Genomic DNA, 27,973 nt, shown 5'->3' with positions numbered 1-27,973 from the left:
ACAAAATAGCTTGTACGTAAATATTCAGAGCAACATCATTCAGATAGCCAAAAAGCTGAAAAAACTCAAGAGTTCATCAGTGGATGAATGAGTAAACAAACTGTGCTATATCCATACAACAGAGTGTTATTCAGCCATGAAAAGGAGTGAAGTGCTTACATCTGCTGCAGAAAGGATGATCCTTGAAAGCATTACACTAAGTGCAAGAAGCCAGATGCGAAGGCCCAAGAATGATATGGCTCTACTTATTTGAAATATGCAGAACAGGCAAATCTAACGAGACAGAAAATTAGACGGGTGGTTGTCACGGACGAGGGGAATGTGGGGTGACTGCCAATGTGTACAGGATTTCTTTTGGAGGGTGATGAAAATGTCCTAACCTTGGCTGTGATGGCCACCACACAACTTGGTGAATGTGTGAGCTTAAAATTTATAAAACTTAATGGGCTCATTTAGTGGTATGTGACTTATAACTCAATAAAAATGTTTAAAAAAGATTTTTAGAAGTGTCAATTTAGGTTTTCATTTGTTCAAATATGCACCCTTCATAATAGCATATGTAAAATAGACACAGCAATGTCTGTCTTCTGTAAATGCTGTATATTTGTGGGTGTAAGATCTTATCAGATGTCAGTTCAGGGCCAGATGCCCATTTGAAAGAAACTTGTATGTAGTATTTAGTAAGCCAATGCATACAATTCAACCTTATTACAATAACTCACCTAGCTTAAAGCAAAGTAAACAAATAAATAGGGTTTCATTGGCTCAGATAGCTTAAAAAGTCATGACTGGATACAGTGCCTTAAGGAATTTCATCAGGACTCTCCCAGACTCTTCATCACTCAGACAGGCATCTTCTGGGGCTAGGGGGAGCAAGGCTGCTGAAGCCTCCAGATTTGTAATTCTAGTAGATAGAATCATTCTTTCCCCAAAAGTAACCATCATCTCCCCTATAAACAAACAAAATTACGAGATAATGAAAAGAGACCCTATTCAAAGCAGCAACACAATGTAAATTTGCAACCAAATAAAACGAGGGAATATGTGAAATATGTGGAACCAAGGTGAAGAACCCCAAAGTACAAGAAGGGGCAGAAAGGCTGAAAGAAAGCCTGACCAAACATACACAACCTCTGCTTCTTGGATAGGAAGTCTCCGTTGCTCAGGTGTCCTTTTTTTCTCAAGTTAATCTGCAGTACAGGGACGTCCCTGGTGGTCCCCTGGTTAGGACTCCGTGCTTCCACTGCAGCGGGGAAGGGTTTGATCCCTTGTCAGGGAACAAAGATCCTGCACAGCAAGTGATGCGGCCAAAAAAAAAAAAAAAAACAACAACTGCAATGCAATTTACTTCTAATTTCCCAGAAGGGAAATTTGTGGAAATCTGACAGTTTTATTTGACAAGATTATTTCCATGTTCGCCCTAATGAAAAAAATGTAAGAGAATAATAGCTAAGAACATATTTTAAAAAAGCTCATTAGAGGAGGATTTGTTCTCGCAGAACAAAGATATAAGTGAATGAAATGAAATACAACCATGGAGTGACAGGAAGAATATACTGATATTTTTATATTTTTATAGTCTTAACATGGAATAGAAGAGACCGTCATATGCATGAAAAGAATCTTTTAGAAAGACAAAGGAAAAGAAAGAGACTGTACTCTGTGAAAATGAAAATTGTCTGCATGACCAAATGAAATCAGTATGGATAAAATCAAAAGTGAAATGGGACACTGGAGAAATGGACCACAGGAGTGATCACTTAAGAAGTGAGCCTCAGGCTAAGCTTGGTTTTATTCTTTCCTTTAAGATTTTTTTTTTTATGTGGACCACTTTTTAGAAGTCTTTTTTTACTTGTGATGGTATTGTTTCTGTATTATGATTTGGCTTTTTGACTACTTGATTTTAAACCCCAGTTCTACAACTTCCTGCTAATTTTATCGTCTCAAAATACCTATTTGCATTTAAAGCTGATGTGCAGATGAAGTGAGATAATATTGAAGAACGAAAGTGCCTATTGATGAAAGTGAAAGAGGAGAGGGAAAAAGTAGGCTTAAAACTGAACATTCAGAAAACTAAGATCATGGCCTCCGCCCATCATTTCATGGCAAATAGATGGTGAAACAGTGGAAACAGTGGCTGACTTTGTTTTTCTGAGCTCCAATATCACTGCAGATGGTGACTGCAGTCATGAATTAAAAGATCCTTACTCCTTGGAAGGAAAGTTATGACCAACTTAGACAGCATATCAAAAAGCAGAGACATTCCTTTTGTCTAGTCAAGGCTATGGTTTTTCCAGTAGCCACATATGGATGTGAGAGCTGGGCTATAAAGAAAGCTGAGCACCAAAGAACTGATGCTTTTGAACTGTGGTGTTGGAGAAGGCTCTTGAATGTCCCTTGGATTGCAGGAGATCCAACCAGTCAATCCTAAAGGAAATTAGTCCTGAATAGTCATTGGAAGGACTGATGTTGAAGCTGAAAGTCCAATACTTTGGCCACCTGATGCGAAAAGCGACATATTTGAAAAGACTCTGATGCTGGGAAAGATTGAGGGCAGAAGGAGAAGGGAATGACGGAGGATGAGATGGTTGGATGGCATCACTGACTCAATGGACATGGGATTGGGTGAACTCTGGGAGTTGGTGATGGACAGGGAGGCCTGGCGTGCTGCGGTTCATGGGGTCACAGAGTCAGACATGACTGAGTGACTGAACTGAACTGATGTCTGTTCTCGCTAATTTTTCCCAAGTGTACACACAACGCTTTGTAAACAAAAAATAAGAGAAATAATCCAACAATGGGGAAAGAATTCAGGCAGAAATTCCAAGATTGGACCATGAGAAGATGCAAAGATGACTAACCAAATGCAAACATTCCACCTCTCGTGGATAATATCCTAAGGCAGAGAGAAGGCAGGAGGATAAGTGCTCCTAGGTCTGTTGTGGGAGTGTAGATTGATGCAGTTTATATAGGGGAGAAACTTGGCCCCCACTCTTGGTAACATGCCTGCCTTGCTACAGCCTAACCTCTCAGATTAGCCTGGATACTTGTTTTTAAAAATATACAAAAGGCATATTTTTAAATCTGGAGGGACGAGTAGAGACCGCCCCTTGGCAGTGACCCCAGAGGGCCGGGTTGGAGGCTTGAAGCTCCCTGTGTCCCTTCCGCCCCGCCAGGGCTTTCTGTACCGGGCCTTGGGCTTCACCCTGGCCACGGGCCTGGAGGCCGACAAGGTGGAAGTGCTGCTGCTGGAGCTGCTGTACAAGACGGACTACAGCAACGACTTCGACCGGGAGGTGCGGGTGCCCCGCGGTCCCCTCCGGGCCTTGGGAGGACGCGGTGTGCGCGTGCCTGTGCGTGTGCGCGTGCCTGTGCGTGTGCGCGTGCCTGTGCGTGTGCGCGTGCCTGTGCGTCTCTCCGTGTGTGGGGGAGGGGGGGCGCAGCGCACGGGGTGCCCTCAGCCTGCCCGCTGGGTCCTCCCGCAGGGCGTGATCCTGTGCTTTGGCCTGTGTGCCCGGGGCCAGGTGAAGACGGTGCTGGGCGTGCTCCATGACTTTGAAGAGAGGATCCAGGAGTCGGAGCAGTCCTGGCAGATTGGCGCCTGGCGGGTGAGGCGCCCTTGCTCCATCGTCAGCTCCCTGGGGGCCTCTTAGAATGGTGCTCTCAGCCCCCAGCCAAGGCTCTTCAGTTCAGATCAGTCACTCAGTCATGTCTGACTCTTTGCCACCCCATGGACCACAGCACACCAGGCCTCCCTGTCCATCACCAACTCCCAGAGTGTACTCAAACTCATGTCCATTGAGTCGGTGATGCCATCCAACCATCTCATCCTCTGTCATCTCCTTCTCCTTCCGCCCTCAATCTTTCCCAGCATCAGGGTCTTTTCAGATGAGTTAGCTCTTCGCATCAGGTGGCCAAAGTATTGGAGTTTCAGCTTCAACATCAGTCCTTCCGATGAATATTCAGGACTAATCTCCTTTAGGATGCACCGGATGGCTCTCCTTGCAGTCTTACTGGATCTCAATAAGAAACTCCACTCTGTGTCTCCTTCGCCAAAGTGGAGTGGGGAATCAGATCAAGGAGGCCAAGGGCCGGGCCTGGAGGCTGTCCATTCTGTCCTCAGGGCACAGTGCCCGGGGCTGGCTGAGCCCCCAAGGGGCCACCAGCTGAGTCACCACTGATGCCTCAGGTTTTGGCCTTGGATTGGACTTTGCCCTGTGGGTCTGGTAGTTTGAATATAGAGAATTGGGAGTGTCCCGGCTTCTCTCCCGGCTTCTCTCCCGGCTTCTCCCCAAAGTGGAGCCTGAGACCTGGATTTCTAGTCAAAGCCTGGAGAATGTGGGCTCCCCTGCTCCTCCTTCCATGGTGGGTTGGGTGGCCTCCAACACCTCCTCCCGGAAGAGCTGGGCTGAGGCTCTCTGTTCCCAGTGAATCACCAGCATCTCGGGAGCCCCTGACCCAGACCAGGTGCTCAGTAGGTGAAGGCATGAGGGCGTGTACAGCCACCTCTGGTCTGGGTGTCTGCACAAAGCCCCTGCGACCAGCAGTCATGGCCATGTCTGACCTGCTCACACGCTACAGCCAGGGCACAGCGTACAGCAGGAGCTCAGTAAAGGTGTGCCCAATGGACGAGTACACGACTGAGCACTTCCGGTGCCCAGGAAACACCTGAAGGAACAGACCCTCTCCCCGATGGCCACAGTGGCTTCTTCCCCTTCTCGTTGGCCTCACAGAAGGACCATCCCTGGAGGCGGGAGACGGTGAAGGGCGCGCTCATGGTGATGTACAGCTGCGTGGCCTCCTACTGCCACCCGCAGATGCTTCTCATCCACGTGGACAACCCCATCACCACCAAGATCATCCACCACTACTCCAGCAGCTGCCAGGTAACCCCGGGATCCCACAGACACGCCATGCCCTGATGATGCCCTCCTGAGCCCCAGACTGGGGCGGGGGGAGAGCCACCCTGCATCATTATCTGGGCACTGCCAGCCCCACGCAGGAGATTCGAGTCCTGGAGTCCTGCCTGTCACTCAGCATTTGGGAAGATCATTGCCCCAATCTCTCTGCTGCAGGGGGGGTCAGCGGTGGGGAGCAGCCTTTCCCCCATTACTGAGTAGGGGTGATTGTGGGTTGCTGAAGTCATAGGACAAGCCTTTGCCCAGCCCTTTGCGCTTGCCTTCTCTCACCTCTGCCCCTACCTGACACCTGACCCCAGGACCTTTCATAAGGGTCAAGAAAGGGGCTGTCTTCAGAGAGGCAAAGGGATTGGCTGCTTTCTTGGAAAAGCCAGGAGGAGAAGATCAGGGAACAGAGGAGAAATGACTTTATCATCACTGTTTTGAAAACTGTGGTGAAGTGCATGACGTGAAATTTGTCATCATAACCACTCAAGTGTGCAGTTCATTGGCATTCAGTTCAGTTCAGTTCATTCGCTCTGTCATGTCCGACTCTTTGCGACCCCATGGACTGCAGCACCCCAGGCCTCCCTGTCCATCACCAACTTCCGAAGTTTACACAAACTCATGTCCGTTGAGTTGGTGTTGCCGTCCACCCATCTCATCCTCTGTCATCCTCTTCTCCTCCTGCCCTCAATCTTTCCCAGGATCAGGGTCTTTTCAAATGAGTCCGTCCTTCACACCAGGTGGCCAAAGTATTGGAGTTTCAGCTTTAGCATCAGTCCTTCCAATGAACACCCAGGACTGATCTCCTTTAGGAGGGATCTCCTTGCAGTCCAAGGGACTCTTAAGAGTCTTCTTCAACACCACAGTTCAAAAGCATCAATTCTTCGGCGCTCAGCTTTCTTCACAGTCCAACTCTCACATCCATAAATGACCACTGGAAAAACCATAGCCTTGGCTAGACCGACCTTTATTGACAAAGGAATGTGTCTGCTTTTTATATGCTGTCTAGGTTGGTCACAACTTTTCTTCCAAGGAGTAAGTGTCTTAATTTCATGGCTACAGTCACTTTCTGCAGTGATTTTGGAGCCCGAAAATATAATCTGCCTTCAATTCAGGAGACTCATGTTTGATCCCTGGATTGAGAAGATCCCCTAGAGAAGGGAATGGCTACCCACTCTAGTATTCTTGCCTGGAGAATCCCATGGACAGAGGAGCCTGGCAGGTTACGTCCATGGAGTCTCAAAGAGTCGGACACGACCGAAGCAATTAACACTTTCATTATCCTCACTGCCTCTATCAAAAAGTTCACAGTCCTTTCATGTTTTAACAGCAACTGACCTGGAGGCAGGGCTTCAGGGAAGAAACTGACCACCTACCCCCAAAGGGGATGAGAGGCCTTAATGAAGGAGCCACAAAGAGGAGAGGCCAGCATGGCACAGGGGCCCCCTTGGTGGCTGTTGCCCCTCCTCCTGGGGGAGCAGACACCCCAAGCTCCTTCCCTGCCGTCCATTCCAGTACCTTCCTGTGGCCCAACCCCAGCAGAGGCCAGAGACCAGTGGCCTGGTTACTGCAGGGGATGGGGTGAGGGAGATCTGGGGAGAGGGGATCCGGGGGGGGGTGCAGCCAGGCCCCCAAACTCCAGGCTCCTGGAGGTGGTAGGTCCCGGCAGGGCTGCTGAGGGCTCCCAGTGCTGGCTAATGGCCGAGGGGGCACTGGGGCTGCATCTGCACCCGTGGGGCTTCTCAGTAAACGTGCCCAAGGTATCACATGGGCCAGGAGGGCTTGGGTCCCAGGCAGCCGCCTGGGGCTCATCAGCCCACCCTTCTTTAGCTCCCTGAGGCCTTTGGGGGCTGCCCCCTAGCTTACTGATGGAGTGCCAGCCTCCAGCCCTGCCCCTCGCATGGCCCTGGGGCCGCCTGATGCCTCTCCTGCCATCCTGTCCTGTGTCCTCCAGGCCTGCATGGCCACCATATTCCAGTGTGTGCACTTCTGGGGCTGGAAGGCGCTGGAGAGCTCCGTGGACCACGGTGATGCCACTGCCCCCAAGGAGATGACTGGTTTCCAGATGACTCTGTGCTCTGTCCTGGTGAGGAAGCTGAGGCAGGGGACAACCCCAGGGGCTCGGGGCTTCATCCTGTGATCCTGCTAGACATGAGGTGTTGAGACCAGCTCTGTCCGACAGAAAGGGAATGCCAACCACACACCCATCTTTAAGATTTCTGTTGAAAAAAAGTGAAAAGAGGTGAAACCAAATTTAATCATAGATTTTATTTAACCCAGTAATTCCAAATCATTGTCATTTCAACATGCAATCAATAGACAATTATTAATGTAATAGTTTTACCCCTTGGGATAATGTCTTCAGTATCCAGGAGGCACTTTACACTTAATTCAGACTAGCCACGTTGGATGGCATTATCGAATCCGTGGACATGAGTCTGAGCAAACTCCGGGAGATAGTGAAGGACAGGGAAGCCTGGGATGCTGCAGTCCATGGGGTCCCAGGGAGTCGGACACAACTGAGCGACTGAACAACAGCAAGCCACGTTTCAGGTACTCATGGACCATGTGTGGCCAATGGCTACCCTATCAGACAGTGCAGGTTGTGGGCAAGTGTGATCTCTCTGGGCTGGAGAAGAGTAACAGAAACCTGAAGGTCCTGAGGTTGCCTACCTGCTACTCTGCTGTGTGACTTTGAGATGAGCACTTGCCCTCTCTGGGCAGACCCTGTAGCATCAGACGGATGGGCATCTGTGAGCAGATGACCGCGTCTGTGAGCAGCCAGCCTGCTGGACCTCCTCTTCCATGGCACTGGGTGTCACTTGTGTTTTGCAGACTCAGAAGAAGCCTGCCATTCTCTACAACTTCTTGCTAGAAACAATGACCTATGTTAAAAGCAACTTGTCAAGGATCAGAATCGCTGCATGTAACTTGGCAGGTGAGCAGGCAGGTCTCCTGATGCAGGAGAGACCTTGAAGACCATCTGGTCAGACCCAGGTCTGGAGTGGGGACAGGTGTTGGGAGTCAGGCTCGGGCAGAAGTTCCCCGTGTGTGTCCCATGGTGCTTCATACCTGCCCAATGCTGAAGTAGACGTCCTGAACTAAATCCTTAACAGAAACTCTCATCAGGAGAAACCAAATCTCTCGCTGACCTAACATTCATGTGATGGGCATTTCTGACTGTCATTTTAGGAATCATTATGAAGCAGATGTCTGCGCATTACTTGAGAAAGCTGGATTTTCCAGCATTACGGAATTGTAAGTAGTGGAGATTCAAGTGTGAGTCAAAATGAGTCCACCCTGCTCATTTGGGACCTTAGTGAAACCGCTGGAGGGGAGAGTCAGCTGACCCTGGTTATATTTGGGGTGGGGGACAGGGGTGGCCAGGGCACAGAGAGGTGGATGAACCTGCGGGGAGCTTTCTAGGAAGACAGCTCTGATAGTTCCCTGTGCTTTCTGCTTGCTCCCCATCATACACATTGATGCCTCTGGCTGGTCGACACAGCAGCTGGGGCCTGGGGGTCATCTTCCTGTCCCTGTTGACGTGACGGAAGTCCCCAGGAATGGGAGATGCGTGTGGAGACACAACTGCACCTGCCATCTTCTGAATTTACACTCAGGGTGGGGATGAAGTTCAAAGCCCCGTGAGCCCCTCGCCCTGCAGTCAGCTCTCATCAGGATGCACCACGCAGGGTGGGCGGAGGATGAGGACCTGGCTACGGGGGTCCTCATCCTCCTCGTCACTCTCTCAGCTCTCCAGGAGCTACAGCTGGACTCAGATCCTGGTGTTTGGAGGGCAGCTCTGGAGACGCCTAACATCTTGGATACCTGCAGTCAGCAGCAGCTTTTGGCTTCACCTGAAGGAATCTCCTAGGTGGTCTAAGTGCAAAACATACCTTTATCCTGGGGGCCAAACCCCACTGCACCACCGCAAACCACTTTTAATTGTGTTTGTAAGAAAAAATATTTTACTTAAATAATCAGTGCCCCTTTCTTTCCTCCCCTTGAAATAAACCTCCCTTGCTATTTGGAGAGCAGATTCCTGACTGCAAGGAGATGACGCCCCAGAGCTGAGACAGTGATTGTTTACCTCTTTGGGATAATGAGGTGAAGGGAAATTAAGTGAAGGGAAATTCTGGTCCTAGCGGGGATTAGATTCCTGTGTCCCCTGAGTGTGTGTGTGTGTGAGTGTGTGTGTGTGTGTGTGTGTGTGTGTGAGGCCAGAGGATCTGGGGTTCCCGTTGTGTCTTCACTGCATTTCAGTTCCTCCCAAGTGGATGGTGTGTGTCCACTGCCAGGCTCTGTGCTGGGGCCCCAGGGGGGCCCAGCTACTGTCCAGCCCTGCTTCCAGGAGCCCTGCCCTTAAAGGGAAAGGAGACATCTCCCAGCACCCATGTCGCACCCAGGATGAGGGAGGGCGGCCACCGATGGGGGCAGTGCTGGTGCCCGTCTGCAGGGTGTAACTCAGGGGGCTTCAGGGAGGAAGTGACACCACACCGTCCACCCTCGTCTCTTTCATATCAGGGTCCACTGGGCCAGGATGGGAAGGGACCCAGCGAGGCCTGGAGCAGAACCCATGAAGGGCCAAAGGGAGGAGTTACCTTCAAGTCCAAGAAACAGGCAGGGGGAGAAGGGCAGGGAAACTCTTCCTACACTCACGCTGCCAGCGGGACAGTCTCGGGTTGTCCCCAGAGCAGATGGAGGTGGGATTTCCAAACCAGTCCCACTGTAACAGCCCAAGGCAGTCACCACCCTGGGCCCATGGGTGGGAGGATTGCAAAACAGTCCAGAAAACCAACCTGCACTGGAGGCTTCCCAGGAGACTGGTCTCACACTCTTGGTGGTGCCCACGGAACAGACAGTGGAGTTACTTCCTGCTGAGTGATGAAGATGGTGGCTGCTGGAAGACTCAAGTCCCAGTGACGCAGCCAGAAAGGATGTGCCCTTCACTCTAGGCCCGGGGGAAGCCGTACGATTGCAGAGTCAGGTCTCTGATCAATTCTGTTCATGCCTGTGCAAAACATCTCCAGATGGTTTATAGACCTGAACTCAGAAAGCAAAAATTTAAGACAATATAGTCATTTTGATCCTGAGACTAGGGTAGGATGTCCTTTAAGAGTAATGAATGAAACAAGTTAAAAATAAAGGATTAACTTTTGTAAGTTACAGTATATCTTCTGGGACTTTGCTGGTGGTCCAGTGATTAAAATTCCATGCTTCCACTGCAGGGAGCTTAGGTTCTGTCCCTGGTTGGGGAACTAAGAGCCTTATGCCATGCAGTGCAATTAAAAAAAAAGAAAATTTCTTGAATAAAAATGAAAATACAACATGTCAACATAAAAATTAAAAATAAATTTATCTTCTGTACAATAAAATATTGTATAGTTAAGTCACAGATGGAAGAAGTTACTTGCAATTGACATAAAACTAGGTTGGCTCATGTAAGCAGATTGGCATACAGAATATGCCCAAATCAGTAATACAGCAAATTAAAAAAACAGTATCACAAGAGGATGCTTGAAAAGCCAGTAGGAGGCTGGTTTGGGAAGTAACTGGGCTTGAATGAGGTCATGAGGGTGGGGCCCCCATGATAAGATTGGTGCCCTTTATAAAGACACTAGGTAGCTCCTCCTCTCTCCACGTGACATGAGAAGGAAGCCACCTGCAGGCCAGGAAGTGGGTCCTCGCAGAGCCCAACTGTGCTGGCTCCTGGATCTCAGCCTTCATCTCCAGAAGCAAAGTTCTGTTGTTTAAGTACCCGTCTCTGGTGCTTTGTTATGGCAGCAAAGCTGGCTAAAACACTCAGGTGATGTTGCAGTGTAGAGCTGTGGGTGGAAAGGGAACATCCATACAGGGAGAGTGTCACCTCAGGCAGGGGGATGGGAAGGAAAGGTATGCAACTTTATCTTTAATAACTTAAAAAACCATTACACACAGCAACGTATTAACAACCATTTACTCCAGATGTTGGTACATGGGTTTTGTCACTGCATTGTGAATATTTGCAATATTTTATTTAAAAGTTACTGTCCATTAAGTAAACTAAAAAGCTTTTGCACAATGAGGGAAACGATAAACAAGAGGAAAAAATAACCTTCAGAATGGGAGAAAATAATAGCAAACAAAAGAACTGACGTAGGATTAATCTCCAAAATATACAAGCAGCTACTTCAGCTCAATACCAGGAAACAACTCATCAAAAAGTGGGCAGAGGACCTAAACAGAGATTTTTCCAAAGAAGACTTATTAATGACTAATAAACACGTGAAAAGATGCTCAACATAGCTCATTATTAGGGAAAAGCAAATCAAAACTACAATGAGGTATCACCACAGTCAGGTCAGAATGGCCATTATCAAAAAGATCCACAATTAATGCTGGACAGGGTGTGGAAAAAAGGGAACCCTCCTGCACTGTTAGTGGAAATGCAACTTGATATAGTCACTGTGGAGAACAGAATGGAGACTGCTTAAAATACTAGAAATAAAACTACCACATGACCCAACAATCCCACCACTGGGCATATACCCTGAGGAAACCTTACCCGAAAAGGACATGTGTACCCCAGTGTTCACAGCAGCGCTGTTTACAATAGCGAGGACACGGAAGCAATGTCCGTTGACAGATGAATGGATGAAGAAGCTGTGGTACATACACACAATGGAATATTACTCAACTATAAAAAGGAATGCATTTGAGTCCGTTCTAATGAGGTGGATGAACCTAGAGCCTGTTACACAGTGTGAAGTCAGTCAAAAAGAGAAAGACAAATGTCACGTATTAACACACATACATGGAACCTAGAAAGATGGTACTTCTGAACTTATCTGCAGGGCAGCAATGGAGATGCAAACACAGAGGACAAGCTTGTGGACCCAGAGGGAAGGAGTGGGCGGGGTGAACTGAGAGAGCAGCGTTGAAACCCACACATTACCATAGGTGGCCAGTGAAAATGTGCTGCGTGACATAGCTCAAAGCCAACATTCTGTGACAACACAGAGCGGGTGGGACGGGGTAGGTGGTGGAAGGGAGGTTCAAGAGGGAGGGGACATACATATTCTTATGGCCGATTTAATATTGGAGAAGGAAATGGCAACCCACTCCAGTACTCTTGCCTGGAGAATTCCATGGAGGGAGGAGCCTGGTAGGTTACAGTCCATGGGGTCACAAAGAGTTGGACACGACTGAGTGACTTCACTTCATGTTAATATATGGCAGAGAACAGCACAGTATTGTAAAGCAATTATCCATCAATTAAAAATAAATTTTAACTGTCTGTATCTTATGATGACCTAGATGAGAAACTGTCTTTACAACTGAAAAAATCAAAACAAGAATTAAAACTTAAATGTTGAGACGTCTCTGGTGGTCCAGTGGCTAAGACTCTGTGCTCCTGATGCAGGGGGCTGGGGTCAGGGAAATAGATCCTACATACCACAAGGAAGACTGAAGACCCCGCATGCTGCAGCTAAGAACAGGTGCAGCCAAATAAATACATAAATACTTTAAAAATCATGAGATGTCACAGGTGTTAAGTGGCTGCAGGTGTTTTGGGACCATCACAGAACTCTTTCCATTTTCATCTAAAAATATTAAGCTGTTTGGAATTGCTTTTATGGGTGAGTTGAACAGTGATTCAATTTGCTATCTTCTAATATTGGAAGGTCTGATGCTGAAGCCGAAGCTCCGTTACTTTGGCCACCTGATACAAAGAGTGGAGTCACTGGAAAAGACCTTGATGCTGGAGAAAGATTGAAGGCAAGAGAAGACGGTGGCAGAGGATGAGATGGTTAGATAGCATCACTGACTCAATGGATATGAATTTGAGCAAACTCTGGGAGACAGTATTCTGGCCTGGAGAATTCTATGGACTGTATAGACCATGGGGTCGCAAAGAGCTGGACTGAGTGACGTTCACTGGGAGACAGCGGAGGACAGGGAAGGCTGCTGTGCTGCAGTCCATTGGGTTGCAAAGAGTTGGGCATGACTTAGCGACTGAATAACAGTAACAAACATGGAAGACGCCAAGTCCTGCTGGCCTGAATTTAAAAGGCTAAGCAGCTGGACTTTCTTTCTAGGGCTTAAAACTAGGTTCAGAGCAAACAACTTCTCTAAATGAATAGGAAACGTAAAGGAGGATTCCTGGTCATGTCTAAATTTAGCAAAGAAAATATGAGAAAAATAGGCCTGTAAAGGACAACATTAAAAATTTTAATTGAGCAACTTTATTCAAATAATTTCCAAAAATCCAGAGTCACGTCAATGGAACCAATTTCATTGAAATTTGCTTTGAAGGGCAGATAAGTGAAGCAAGTTCTCGGACTTTCTTGAGAATTAAAAAAATACACAAAAATCAGTGCAAAGAGGGAATACTCCAAAACAACTTGGCAATAGATTTTCAGCTTTGAGTTTTTCTGACTCGAAATCATTTCTCTTCCATCCTGAAAGATGCGTCATTCTTTCCTCTAGGGGGGAAAAAAAATTCAGTACAATTTCACTAGAATTCCCATGCCAGCCCCCCAAAGCTTAACTGTTATTTATTTGTGTTAGTCATTCAGTCGTGTCCAACTTTGCAAACCATGGAACCCACCAGGCTCCTTTGCCCATGGGATTCTCCAGACAAGAATCCTGGAATGGGTAGCTATTCTCTTTTCCAGGGGAAGATATATTTACTCCATTGAATATACATGAATATTTGAGTCATTATAAATACCCTAAGGAATGTAAAGAAACAATAGTGACAGTAGTTTCTCAAGCAGGCAGCGCAAACTGGTGGTTAAGACCATGGGCTTTCAAATCCTGGCCCAGCCATGCATGCCTGTATGGACTCAGGAGTTAATGCTGCATTTCCTTGGGGACTTCCTTGGCAGCCAATGGCCAAGACCCCACACTCCCAACGCTGGGGACCCAGACCTGGCACAGCTGGAACACACACACACACACACAGGACCACATTTCCTATAAAAAGATGAACTAACACTGCCCATTGGACAGAACCTATCTAAACAAAGGGTTCAAGTGGGGCTTAAAGAAGGAAGGTGTAAAAAGGGGTCAACACAGCCTGGTACATGGAGTTTGGGTTCACGGCTCAGGAGGATTTGGTCCTTTTCCTCAATAAATATATAATATTTAGCGGAGAATATTAAGTAGAGAGTCCCCTGGACTGCAAGCAGATCCAACCAGTCAATCGAAATCAGTCCTAAATATTCATTGGAAGGACTGATGCTGAAGTTGAACTAGAAGACTCTGGCCACCTGATGTGAAGAGCTGACTCACTGGAAAAGACCCTGATGTTGTGAAAGATGAAGGTGGGAGGAGAAGGGGATGACAGAGGATGAGATGGTTAGATGCCATCACTGAGTCGATGGACATGAGTTTAAGCACGCTCCAGGAGTTGGTGATAGACAGGGAAACCTGGCGTGCTGCAGTCCATGGGCGTCAGAGTTGGACACGACTGACCAACTGAATTGAAATGAAAGAAGAAAAAAATACAGAAAACAGTTAAGCATGTTTGTATCGTAGTTCTGGAAGGAGCTGCCAAACCAAACCCAGTCGGATCCCATCAGCCTGCGGAGTGACAAGGACTCAGATCCATTGTCAGGAGCCCCACATGTGGCGTGCTGAAATGCTCGCTGGGAAAGGTGGCGCCCACCTGAGGAAGTTTAGGAACTCACAGCAGCCTGTCCACCCCCTCCTCAGCTTGTCTCTGGAGAAAATGGTGCAGACAGCGTAAAGCTTCAGCTTAAGGGACACACACAAGCTAAACCGAGGCCGAGGCGGGGGCTCGGATGGGCTTTGATGTGGAGGGCAGGAGGCTGTGGGCTCTCTGCGGGCTGGCTCCTACTCTGTTCCCATGAAGCAGTGAGAAGTGAGCAGAGAGGAGTCAACTCCCAGATTAGTTTCACGCCCAACAGCAATTTTCTGAGTGTGAGATAAAGAAGCTGGAAATGACAGTTTGCCGAGGAAAGATAGTGTCTTAAGGGACGCTTGTTAGAAACACCCCCAAAGTGCATTCCAGTGGGAAACATGTAAAAATGCTGATGTTAGAGGAAGGAAAAGAATTTGGGAGAACATTTGGAAAATTAACACCTAAGAAGTGACAAACACCCACATTCAGCAAACGGAAACGCACCTTCTTCTCTTCCCACTTGAACTTTAAGAGTCGACCTCCTCCCCGGGCCTTGGCATGGCTCTGCCCACAGGTGAGAAACCCCAGGGTCCGGCCCCCTCTCCGCACACCTGAGGGTCTGATAATCGGCATCGCTTTGTGGGGACCTGATGGCCCGTCCCGGCAGCAAGAGCAACGTCTATAGATGGAGGGGCCCCAACTGTGTTGGAAGCCAGGGGGCTTTTTACGCTCTGCTGGGGTGAGAATGACAGGCTTGGGGGACCCCGACAGCCAGAGTCTGGGTTGAACTTTACTGAGAAGCCTTCTTTTTGATATCGAACTCTCGCATGTGCTTTATCTTTAGGTGCCTGTGTCTGCTGAGGCGACTTTTGGCAATACTGCTGATGAAGCTTGTTAAATTTTTCTTTAATATCATCGTAGCGATCCCTGGCAAAGCCTAGAGGTTGTACCCTGGGTACTGAAATGGCTTTGCTGAGTGATACCGATTTCTGAAACTTTCCCCAATTACTTCCTGGACAAACAAGGTCAATAGTCTGCTCTGGGTGGCCCACGCTGCAGGTGGGGTCGGTCTTTGAAAGTGAGGGGAAGGACCCACTCTTCGGCAGGCAGCTACCCATTCTGATGGATCTTCTGCCCAGGCCTTCAAAGGCCTCACTCAACCTCTTAGCTTTTGATTTGCAGAGAGGGCTGCTCAGCCTGTGGGCTTCTAAGCCCTGGGGGCTACCAGGGCTCGTGGGACCACCTCGGTACACATCCACGGCCGAGCTGGGCGGGTAAGTCAGGCTGGGCCATTTCCTAGGACTCAAGCAATACTCTTGATAAAGCTTGTCAAATTTGATCTCAATTTCCTTAAAACGACTCCCCGCCTGGCCCTGCAGGATTCTGGGTCTGGAAGCTATTTTTACAGGAGAAATCAACCACTTTAAGGTCACGAATCTGTTTTCCTGATCAAGAGGAGACACCGCTTTGTAGTCTAAGTAAGTAAATGATGAATGCTTCCGGGGCATTCCCTGAAGCTCCTTCCAAGGTGGACTGAATGTATGGATCTGGGGTTTGTTTACTTTGAGAAGAGCCCTTTCTGATTTTAAACCCGTCTTAGGGGCAGAAACATCGGGCAAGTTCCCACGATCTCTTAAGGTCCCTGCATCCTCCAGGGGCTTGGAGCAGGGTGGACGTCTCTCCCGGGGGCTCCGCCGAGAGCGCCCCCCTCCCTGGCAGCTCGTTCTGTTCATCCTGCCCTTATACCGGTGCCTCCGCCTGGAGCTCCAGTTCTGGCCAATGAGTGTCTTGGTGGAGATGATGCAGGAGGGCCTGGCACCCAGCAGCCGGCTCATGGAGTGCAGCATGCCCGCGTATAGGTCGCTGAGCGTCGCGTTGCACACATCCTCCGCCTCGGAGCAGGGGCTGCTTGAGAAGCTGCCGCCACTGGTCCCTTGTAAGGGGATGCCGTCGCCCCTCAGCACCACGGCCTGACCTGCTGAGCAGGAGTGAGAGGCGTCACCCTCCCTGGGTGATGAAGGCGGCTGGAGTGGACCACCAGGGCTGTCTTCAGAGACGTCCTCGCAGTATCCTGGAGAAATACACAAAGGCAAAGCTGCGTGACCATTTACAGCCGTCCACACGCAGAGATCAGTTTCCTTGGTGGCTCCCGTGACAAAGAACCTGCCTGCAGTGCTGGAGACCCAGGGTTCGAGCCTGGGGTCAGCAAGATCCTGTGGAGGAGGGCATGGCAACCCACTCAGGTATTCTTGCCTGGAGAATCTCATGGACAGAGGAGCCTGGCGGGCTACAGTCCATGGGGTCACAGAGAGCCGGCCACGACTGAGAGACTGACACTTTCACACACAGAGATCAGGGAAATGAAGGCTGGATCATGACCAGCATGGGTTTTTAAAAAAAGTCATCAGTTTTAACTGAGATATAATTCACATATAACATTATGTTAGTTTCAGGAGTATAACATTGTACGTGTGTGTTTTTTTAAAGCAATACAAAAAAACGAAAGCAACAAAATTTCACGCATATTTGGGAATAGACTCTTCTCAGAGATTTTTTTCTAGCTACCAAAACAATTCACTGTCCACTGACCTTCCTAAAAGGAGCCTTTCTTCCCTGTATGATGGTTTAGAAACGGTTACCTTGTCAAAGACTAATTAGAAACCAGATAATAATGACCCTGCCTGCCGACAGGAGTGTGTGGGGCAGGGATTTGTTGTTGCTTAGTCGCTCAGTTATGCCTGACTCTTTGTGGCCCCATGGACTGTAACCCACCAAACTCCTCTGTCCAAGGGATTTTCCAGGCAAGAATACTGGCATGGGTAGCCATTTCCTTCTCCAGGCATCTTCCCAACCCAGGGACTGAACCCATATCTCCTTCATCGGCAGGCAAATTCTTTACAGCTGAGTCAGTGGGGAAGCTGGAGGAAGACACAGGACTCCTGAATACAGCTCTTTGCACAGCTTTGACTTTTGCATCATATTAAATGTTTTATATATTAAAAAAGTGAAATCAAACCAACAAAGATGAGGATAACTCTAAAGATGAATATAGGAAGGAAAAATTACCCATCTGTATGTCAAATTGACAACAATCAGAAGAGAAAATAGAATCCAAATAATGCTGAACATGGTCCCCCTGTGGGACAAGGTCTGAGTATAAAAATGCTGCTTGGAGATCCAGAACCTTCTTCGGCTCATTGTCGAGCAGAGTCGATACCAGGTGCTGTGATTCTGAAGGTACTTGGTGCTTTGTGACCAACCAAATAAGCATCACCATCAAGGAGGAGGGAGGCCACTCTGGAGTCAGGGTTGGGGGTGAAGGGCTCAGAAACCCCTGGGGACAGGTCAGAGGATCCAAAGCCAGAGTGGAAGGGGCTCCTCCAGGCTGAACGTGGGTTGAAAATGGACAACAGATTCCAACATGTGAGTTAAAAAAAAGTCCATGAATTCTTACTGATTCTGGAAAAGGTAGAAGAAAAAGCATGTTGGGAAGGATAAAGCAAGGGGAAAAAAGGAAATGGAAGGGACAGAGTTCAGCCTGTTTTATAGAAGAATGCCAACAAAGGGGACTTCCTTTCTTAGTAACAATGAACCTATGTCGCGCACGTGTCTCTAACAGTTCATGGTGATGAAACATGCCCAGTGAACACGGGGGTGGAGTGGGGGACGGTGCCCAGCTAAGGTGCCATCAAGCTGCTGAAAGTGAACGGTCTGCTTCCATGTCACACTTACCCCGGGCAGGTCTGGCGGGCGAGGCCAATGATGGGGCCAGGGTGTCCTTTCCCTCTCTGTAACCAGCACACTGAAACCAAAGCAAATGACTTTAACAAAAAGAAAGGAGAAAAGTCGCTCAGTCATATCTGATTCTTTGCGACTCCACAGACTGTAGCCTACCAGGCTCCTCTGTCCATGGGATTTTTCCAGGCAAGAGTACTGGAGTGGGGTGCCATTTCCTCCTCCAGGGGATCTTCCTGACCCAGGGATCGAACCCAGGTCTCCCGTATTGGAGGCAGACGCTCTACCGTCTGAGCCACCAGGGAAGCCAAAGCAAATGACTTTAACAAAGGTGTTGCTAAGTGTCAGCTCTGGCCACCCCATTCCCCAGTATCAAGCCCACAGGAACTGTTCCCCAACCACAGATAGAGCATGGCTGAACCGGGATGAATTGTGCAGCTTCAAAACCTTCTGCCCAAGGGCTGGGGCCCTAGTGGACCCTGTGAGCAGCCCAGAACGTGGTGGGCAGCCGATTCCACTGCCTGAGGGGACCCAGAGTGTCTGCTCAGGAAGAGCAGGTGTCGGGGAGGCTGTGAGCCAAAGAGTTTGGAAACTGAGATGGTCTTTACAGGCTCTGGAGTGAACCAGACATAATCACACCTTACTGGGTCTCTAGCCTATGGTTTGCTCTGAGGACACACTCAGGGACACAGATTACCTCCAGATACCCTTCATCCTGCAGTAGGATATCCACTTGCGTCAAGTACTTCCTTCTCAGCTCATTTTTCGAAGGGCTCCAGGGCACTGCAGGCTGACACCGAGACAGAAGTCAGTATCTGTGAGCGCTGTTGGGCATGGCTGAGCTCTGGGATTCAGGAACACACTGGCATAGTCATCAATGTATATGTGTTTACATGGAGTTCCTCAAAGCTACTTCTGCACTTTCTGCTGTTAGCAGTACAGAGTGTTCCAGCCCCTCTGAAAATCTACCTGACCTGCGATCCAACTTTAAGGAATTTACCCAGTGGGACCAATTCAAAAGGAAATAGAAAGACAAAACATACCAGTTTGGAGAAGTTAATGACAATATGACTAGCATCAGAAAAAAAAAAAAAAAAGAATTGATAATCTTAGGTGAGTTTAGGACGCAACCACTAGGACCGATCCCAGTTGCTGTGTCTACGAGACAAGGAGCTCAGTGGCTTCCCCGGCAGTCCAGTGGTTAAGACTTTGTGCTTCCACTGCAGGGGTATGGGTTCAATCCCTGGTCAGGGGACTAAGATCCCATGTGCCACATCCAAAATATAAAATCAGAAAAGAAAAAAACAACAACGAAGAAAGAAGTTCACTGTCCAGCTTACGGGACAGGGACAGGCCTCTCCTGCCCCTTGCCTGCTGTGCGTTGGAAAAATAGGCCTTGGTCTCCGCTTTGCACTGGGTGGGGGAGGGGGGGGCGGGCGGAGTCAGGGCCGGGGCTGCAGCTGGCGTGGGGGTAACATGAACACCCCAGGGAAAGGCTGGCACCTCGACTGCCTACTCCCCTTCACTCCCACTCTCACGAAATACCTCCAAAAGCAGCCCTCTGCTCGCCCAGGGCCACCCCCCCCCCCGATTCTAGTTAGACACGACAGGCCACACCTGGGTGCATGGGAAACCTCTGTACGAAAGAAGTGAATTTAGAGGAAAATTACAGGCCAGCTCTTCTAGCGTCTGACCCAGGGGGCAGGCTAGAGACTCAGGTGGATTCTGTCCCGTGCGTTCTTGTCCATCCCGAGGGCTGACCCGGAAACACTCCCCAGAGCACCGCCCCGTGACAGCGTCTCTACGGGGTACAACCGACCTAGAACCCAACTCTCCACCTGGCAAGGTTGGTCCAGGCCAAAGGTGCACTGGGAACCACAGCTGGGGTTGCCCTGTGTGCGGAGGCAGCAGCACCCAACGCTGACAAAGGTTCGGTAAGACAGGCTCGACCCCAGGCCTAAGTGCTAACCTGAGAAGGGGCAGCTTGCTGCCTTAGGGGATCTGAATGGGGGTGCTGAGACTTGAGGGGCGGCATTAGCAAAGAGTGAGCCTCAGAAGCGGGCCTGGAGGAACATGCCGGTCACGAGAATGTTCATCTGTCCCCAAGCCCCAACTCCGTCCCTTTGTTATGAAAGACAGGGCTCACCATTAAGTTCCCAGCAATCACTTCTTCCTGGAAGAAAGCTGTATCAGCATCACTGCTTTTTGAATCTAAAAGCAGAAGAGGAAATTTCCATCAGAATGTCTTAAGAAAGCATGTATATTGTCTCCCAAGGATAGTTTTGGCATTACTTGAGTATATACTGCAGTGAAAACTCCTGTCGCTTCAAGCGGTCCCTTGTAACAGGGACGCAGTCATCTGTGGCCACGCAGAGAAGCCATCAGAACAGGAATATGCCCCAAGTCAGGGACACTAAGAAAGCAGCTTTTTGTAAAACCTCTACCCTTTCGATGGCCTCTCATTCTGAAAGCTGAGTGCCTATAGCCCAGCACCGTCTAATAGAACTTTCTGCAATGATGGAAAAGTCCCCCCTCCGCTGTCCAGTATGTCAGCCACGAGCCACACACGGTGGCTGAACACTTGAAATATGGCTAGTGAGGCTGGGAACTACATTTTAAATTTGACTTCATTTTAAATGAATTCAAATAGTCATGGGTGGCTAGTGGTTACCACACTGGACAGTTCAGCTCAAGAACCACTTCTAATTATTTTAAAGAGCCCAGGGAATTCATGGACCTAAGGCTTTACAGAGTTGAAATCTGGATTAATACTGGTAAACCAATGACACCCATGAGCAAACATCTCCGGGGCCTTTCTGTGTCCAGCAGCACGATGTAACTGTGAGTGAGATGGCTCCCTAGATGAGTTGAGAAGGAACCACCAAGGGACTGTTCAAAGGTTTTAGTTTTTCAAACACACTTGGAGAAAGTCATAGTGAGAAGCCTAGACATGGAGTGTGGAGGCAGACAGAGACTCATCCCCCCATCAGCCCCTCCACCCCAACACAGCTTTCCAGCACCAGGACCACTCACCGTCGGCTGATGTGTTGGAAGGGGGAAGCTTGAGATCTCCGGCTGGGACTTGCACGGGCCCATCTGTCCTGTCATCTGTCTTTACCGGAGAGCCCTTGATAAGATAAGCTTGGTTCAGACATAAAGTATTTCAAAGCAACTGTCAAGTAAAACACCTCTGATCCCCACCTTTAGTGTATGAGAGAAAAGGCAGGTTTCTGGGGGCTTCTCTTCTAGAACATTCCAGCATCAAAGGCCTCAAGACTCCTAGCAGATAGTTGAGCTTCTCCTTGGAGAAGGAACAGAGCTGTCTTCCTCTGGTGGTGCCCAGGGCTGCTGTTTCAGAAACCACTTGGATGGTGACTGATGGGAGCAGGAAAGTGAGAGTGACCAGGTCCAGCTCGGCCCTGGCACGGCGGTGAGCTCAGGGCCAAAACCAAACAGGACAGCACGGTCCCCAGATCCTCAGGTAGAAGCTGGAAATTCCAGAGGCCCCTGGGGGACTTTCTGTGACTTTTTATCTTAACAGTGGCTTGATCTCCATGTCGTGAGACCTACAATTCATTTAAAAGCTTTATTGTGTGGCGGGACTCTTGGCGTGAGGAGCCGCCTTTCAGCTGAACTCCGGCTACAGGGCGGTCAGCTGTTCTGACCAGGACTCAGCCTGTGGGGTGGTCAGCGGGCCAGCCCCAAGGAGGTGGTACACTTCCCACCCGGCCCCGAGAGCCTGATCTGCCCACCAGCCTTGGTAGCTGTATTGCGTTGCATTAGCTGCTCAGTCGTGTCCAACTCTTTGCGAGCCCATGGACTGTAGCCCGCCAGACTCCTCTGTCCATGGGATTCTCCAGGCAAGAATACTGGAGTGGGTTGCCATTCCCTTCTCCAAGCCTTGCTAGTAACCATAACTAATGTCATGGATGGGCTCTCGTTAGGGAAATTTGAGAATTCAAGATGCCGGATTGGCTAAAATCTTTCAGGCCCACCTAGCCTTGCAAGGGGAGAAGGCAATGGCAACCCATTCCATTGCTCTTGCCTGGAAAATCCTAGGGATGGAGGAGCCTGGTGGGCTGCAGTCCATGGGGTCGCTAAGAGTCGGGCACGGCTGAGCAACTTCACTTTCACTTTTCAATTTCATGCACTGGAGAAGGAAATGGCAACCCACTCCAGTGTTCTTGCCTGGAGAATCCCAGGGACAGAGGAGCCTGGTGGGCTGCCGTCTATGGGGTCGCACAGAGTCGGACACGACTGAAGCGCCTTAGCAGCAGCAGCAGCAGACTTGCAAGGACAGGAGTGAGAACATGGCGAGGGCTGTCCCTTTAAGGGCGGCCCTGGGACATCACCTCCTAGATGTCTGTGAACCCTGCCTGGGGATGTCACTGCCTTTGCCTCAGGAGAGGTGGGACCTGATGAAATTTCTGGAGCTGTCCTGTGTCTGGAAGCGTCACAGCTGCAGCAGAAGACATGCGTCTCAGTAAATCCTTACACACAAGAAATCAGGGCGGTTAACGTGAGAAAGGGGCTTCTGTGGTGGTTCAGACCCTAAAAGAATCCGCCGGCAATGCAGGAAATTCCAGTTTAGTTCCTGGGTTGGGAAGTTCCCCTGGAGAAGGGATAGGCTACCCACTCCAGTATTCTTGCCTGGAGAATCCCCATGGATGGAGGAGCCTGGTGGGCTACAGTCCACAGGGTTGCAAAGAGTCGGACACAACTGAGCGACTAAAAACACAAGGTGGGGAGACCATGGAAGAACGCACCCCAGTGGCCCCTGGTGCAGCTTCAGCTCATCTCCACCTTTCTTCACATCAACCTTCCTCTCCAACAAGGCATGCTGGCAATAAAACGTGACATTAAATACCTGCGTGTGTCCTGTGCTTCTTCTCTTCACTAGTCCTCCACCCCAAATTCGCAGTCCTTAAAAAAACAAATAGTAATTACCATTTAAGTCATCATGAACACTGAGCTTCAGCTTAATTTGTACTCAAAGAAAACCTAAGGGACAGGCAAAGGAAAGATCTAATAAGACCGAGATCTAACCAAGCCACATTACTGATATCCTCTTGTTTCTCATCTTCGTGAGGTTGACAGTCTCAAAGAGGAAAATCTCATCTCTGCGAGATTTCAAAAATCCACACCAGACAAATTTATCACGAATGAAAATCTCTCCTGCCTGTAGGGAGCAGCTCGTTGAACCCAGGATTAAGCCAGAAATGAAACAGCAACAAGGAACATAGGCATGCCAAGTGCTGTCCTCAGAACACATATGTTGAGAGCAATCAATATACTACAGAGAGAGAGATACTGAAGGCACTTTTCAAGGGCAAACTTTCTACTCCACGGATAGAATAAGTGCTTTCTTGGGGCAACCTACACATTGTAGAATAAGTCATAGGCACAGGAGTAAATGCTGAGTTTGGGAGCCCTGCACTCACTAGCCAGCAGAATCTGGGCAAGATACTCCCCAAACCTCCACTGGCTCCTAGGTAAATTCAAATTAATAAAGAATGGATCATTTAGTTGCGAGGCTTCAGATGGTTGTTGATAATAGCAGCAAAAATTCACTTGGTGCTTACTGTTCCAGGCTCTAGTCTAAATCTTCTCCAAGTACACCCCATTAAGCATTCACAACTCACAGACACATGCCTTGTATGCTACTCCTAATTCCTTTGGATAGACACTCACCAAGTTCACTGTATAGATGGAGACAGAGGCAAGGAGAAAGTGAAATAACCAGCCCAGGCTATTTGCCCACATGGTGTGGCCAGGCTGGGAACCCGGGGGGAGTGACTCTCTGCTATGCTTTTTGGCCTTTCCAGAACAGAGTGACCCCTGACAGAGATGCCTGGATTCAAATCAAATCTTTGCTACTTTGGCTGAGTGACACGGGCTGGTTCCTTGACCTCTCTAGTGGACTCTCTTCTATGAAACGATTCTAATAGTGCCTACCTTGCAGGGTTGTTGAGAATCAAGAACGTGCGACTGTTAGAAGCCTACCCTACTGTGTAGATTGGAACTTGCTTTAAATTACAGGAATTCGCCCTGCAAGGGTGGTCAGATAGCACGTAATCAGGAAGACCACTCCCTGAGTACCTCTCCAGGGAAAGCTACAGGTCAGGGGACCTGTGCTCCCATCAGCAAGAAGGTTGTAGGAACACAGAACCACTGAATCCACATTTAGCATCACTGTCAGTGAATCTGTGTCCTGGAGGTCTTCCACACGCTAAAGTGCTTCCTGCTTTGGCTACCGTTCTTGTTCTTATCTAACTGGAGTCTGAAATGAGTTTTCACTGGTGAAATTAGTGATGTTCAAGATAAGTGGATTGACCAAAATATTCCAGACACTGCCCATCCTTCCATAAACAGGTCAAGAGAACACACTAAAGCCTACTGATAGCGCACTTAGGGATGATTTCTACATACTCCTGTGTCCAGCCTTCAGGTTAGACACAGGCTAGATGCACACAACTCACCATTGGAATACAGTAGCTTCTGTCTATGAAAACTTTTCACTTAGGGTGCGGCTGGTCCGGCTAAGAAAGCAGAAGCTAGGATTCCATTTCATTAGGAACTGATTTGTGTCTGTCTGTCCAGTGTACAACAGAACTGGCTCTCAGATTTGCTTTCATTAGTAGATAAAATTGAGTCAGTAATAAGGCTGAAGGGCTTCCTGGGTGGCTCAGCAGTAATGAATCTGCCTGCAATGCTGGGGACACAGGAGACGTGGGTTCAATTCCTGGGTCGGGAAGATCCCCTGGAGGAGGGCATGGCAACCCACTCCAGTATTCTCGCCTGGAGAATCCTATGGACAGAGAAGTCTGGCGGGCTACAGGGTTGCGAAGAGTCGGACATGGCTGAAGCGACTCAGCACGCGCACACAAGGCTGAATGATAGACACTGACCTCACCCAGTGCAAACTTTTCCCAGGTATTTACCCAAGAGAATCCATGATTTAAGTCTGTTTGCAACATCAAGCATTAAACAGGATGGCTCCTTCTCTTTAGATGCAGGTCAAATTCCAAAGTACTCAGAACCTCAAGTCAAACAGGTCAAATAACAGTCAATAGAGTGTTCACTAGTGCCAGGCTCCATCTCCTGTAAATGTCACAATATCTAGCCAAGCAGCTGTTACTGTCACCATCTTTCCACTTTACAGATGAAGAAACCAACTCACAACTTGGCTAAAGCAATAAGCTCAAGCTGAGATGGCTATTAAATGACCAGCCGGGATGTTAAACCTAGACAAGGGCATTTTTAATCAGGATGCATCTATGTGTCATTGGAATTCTGTCTTCATAAATAACTGTTGGAAATAAGTAATTTAAGTGATTGATAGGTTCAAGGGAACTAGTGATGTATTAACGCTTATTAGGTGAACAGGTTTATTTTCAAAAGAGCAGGAAGAGCATTTCAAACTCTATTAAGACACTATTCCAGTTACACTCTTAACCATAAATTATTCAGAAAGGCGGGGGGTGGGGGTGCTGATTCGTACCCTCGGGCGTCTTGTAGGTCAGCGTGGACATCTGAACCACCGGGCCGTCCTCGAAGGGCTGGTTGTACTGCGGGAGAGGAAGAAGGGGGATCCCATCAGATCGGAGGGCGGAGAGGAACCCCTGACCCGGGCTGAGAAGGCGCCAGTGCGAGGCTGTAAGTCTACGGAGCCCCGAAGCACCCCGCCCCCCACCCCAACCCCTCGGTCCCCCACCCCGACCAGTCCTTCTGCCCCACGGTCCCTGCCTCCTCCTCCCGCCCCTCCTCCTTCCCCCTCCATCCCGCCAGCGGGAGGGGCCGCACCTTCTCTATCAGCTGCTGCATGCGCCTCTGGAAGCGGTAGCGGCTGTCCCTGAGATTCCGCAGCAGCTCGTCCTCCGCCAGGACCTCGCCCTCCATGGCGCGCAGACCAGAGCCCCACTCCGGCAGGAAGCCGAACAGGGAACATGGGACCGTGTAGTGATTCAAATAGCCTTTCCGACACGCCCCTCCAGTCTCCCATTGGCTGTCTCTTGAAAGACCGACCGCTGATTGGGCCTTTCAAACGGGTGGCGTCGCTCACTCCTGGCCAGTCCGTGCCCTCGTTTCCGACCCCGCCCTACCCGGGGAGTGCCCCGGGAGCGGTTAGGTGAGGAGGAGGGGTGGGGGTGTGGGAAGAGGTCTGCAGCTGCGCGCTGGGAGTTTGGAGGCTTGGTATTACCTGGGCGAGTCATCTGCCTGTTCATCAGTATAGAGCCAGACGAGTAAGATGTCTGCCGTCGTGCACCGGCGATGTCCAAGCGACTTGCCCTGGGACTCGCCGCCTGTTGCGGGGGGCCAGCCCTTCACCTGAACGTGGCCGTGGACCCTGCCCGGTGAGCCGGCTTCCTCGCCCCTCCCGCCTCGGGTCCTCGTTAACAAGGGCTGAAAAAAACATCACGGGATTACGAACACGCAAGGAGGCAGGAGAGTGAACATGCCTTTAGAAAATAAACGTCCCACGATCCAGGAAACTCTCATACGGAATTTTTATTAAGCCCTGGTACATAGTTTTCGTACATGGTTTTTATTGCATACTCGACTCCATTAATTTTGTAGTGTTTTCTCTAGAGAATGGATAATTCAGCGCTATCACAGAGCCCGTATTTGTGTGTTCGTGCTGATGTGATTATACCATGCTGCTGCTGCTGCTAAGTCACTTCAGTCGTGTCTGACTCTGTGCGACCCCATAGACGGCGCGACCCCATAGACGGCAGCCCACCAGGCTCCCCCGTCCCTGGGATTCTCCAGGCAAGAACACTGGAGTGGGTTACTATTTCCTTCTCCAGTGCATGAAATTGAAAAGTGAAAGTGAAGTTGCTCAGTCGTGTCCGACTGCTAGCGACCCCATGGACTGCAGCCTACCAGGCTCCTGTGTCCATGGGATTTTCCAGGTGGGAGTACTGGAGTGGGTTACCATTGCCTTCGTGATTATACCATAATATGGGATAAAAATGTGTATAACTTGGAGCACGATCAGGACTCTTAGGTGGAGCTCTTCACCTCCTCTCAGCCTGCACCCCCATGCTATCATGCGATCCAGCAGATATTAGGGGAGAAGGGGGAGTGAGAACATCCGGGGCTCATGTAGGAAATATATTGGGATGGACACAGAGATATGCTGCCTAATTCCCTCTGCCCCCTTCCGCGCCAGGCCTCAGCGGCCAGGAGGGTTTTTCCTGGGCACCTGCTGCTGTCTTCATAGATTGTCTTAGTTGTAGAGAGCCCTTCACCCACGATCCTGCAACTCCAAAGCGGCTTAAATCCAATAAGGGCTCCAGGTGGGAACCTAAAGGGCTCCAGGTTGGTCTTTTCAGCCAACAAAGAGCGATCTTATGGGCCATCCTGATTAGTTCGCCTGAGGCAATCGGCCTGATCGTTCCCTTCCTTCCACCGCAGCAATCTGGAGGATACTCCCTAGCAAACATCCTTCACCGTAACTCCTTCTCCCCGTCTGCTCCCAGGAGATTCCCACCTGTAACAAGCACTTTGCTGCACGTGGCCACTGAATCTATGCATTCCGTTTGTAGCTTTCCCAATTTCCACAAATAGGATCAGTTTTCTGTCCCCTCCTCCCTTGGGAGTGCTCATAAATTTAGCGTGCTGTGTTTCCACTCAGTGTTTCCACGTAAATTCGTTTGGGACATTTACCTTATCACATTTAGAGACTTGAGAGGTCCAAAATGAC

General features: G+C 49.3%; 1 protein-coding gene and 1 long non-coding RNA gene across 2 annotated transcripts; one reads left to right on the top strand and one right to left on the bottom strand.

Annotated features, from left to right (window-relative positions):
• On the top strand, positions 7,638–8,710 carry LOC108635637. Its single transcript, XR_001917895.1, has 3 exons — positions 7,638–7,842; positions 8,097–8,162; positions 8,657–8,710. It is a non-coding gene; the product is annotated as an uncharacterized LOC108635637 (long non-coding RNA).
• HJURP (Holliday junction recognition protein) lies at positions 13,107–26,209 on the bottom strand. Its single transcript, XM_018040926.1, has 9 exons — positions 26,071–26,209; positions 25,769–25,835; positions 23,135–23,190; positions 21,301–21,394; positions 20,414–20,478; positions 18,965–19,057; positions 18,265–18,334; positions 16,279–16,603; positions 13,107–13,369 (listed from the first exon to the last, which is right to left on the bottom strand). Exons 1-9 carry the CDS (start codon positions 26,164–26,166, stop codon positions 13,330–13,332), a joined length of 906 nt encoding a protein of 301 aa, XP_017896415.1. The 5' UTR covers positions 26,167–26,209; the 3' UTR covers positions 13,107–13,329.

This window comes from Capra hircus, chromosome 3, assembly GCF_001704415.2.
Source record: "Capra hircus breed San Clemente chromosome 3, ASM170441v1, whole genome shotgun sequence".
Taxonomy (NCBI): Eukaryota; Metazoa; Chordata; class Mammalia; order Artiodactyla; family Bovidae; genus Capra; species Capra hircus.
The sequence above is the reverse complement of the archived record's forward strand: the minus strand, read 5'-3'. Positions and strand labels throughout refer to the sequence as shown.

What these genes read in the sequence shown, in the direction of transcription:
- HJURP (XM_018040926.1), bottom strand. Translation starts at nt 26,166, where the DNA reads ATGGAGGGCGAGGTCCTGGCGGAGGACGAGCTGCTGCGGAATCTCAGG. An exon ending in TGCAGCAGCTGATAGAGAAG is followed by an intron (nt 25,836 to 26,070) that starts GTGCGGCCCCTC and finishes CCTCTCCCGCAG; the next exon opens with TACAACCAGCCCTTCGAGGA. An exon ending in AGGATGAAGGGTATCTGGAG is followed by an intron (nt 18,335 to 18,964) that starts GTAATCTGTGTC and finishes CTTTGGTTTCAG; the next exon opens with TGTGCTGGTTACAGAGAGGG.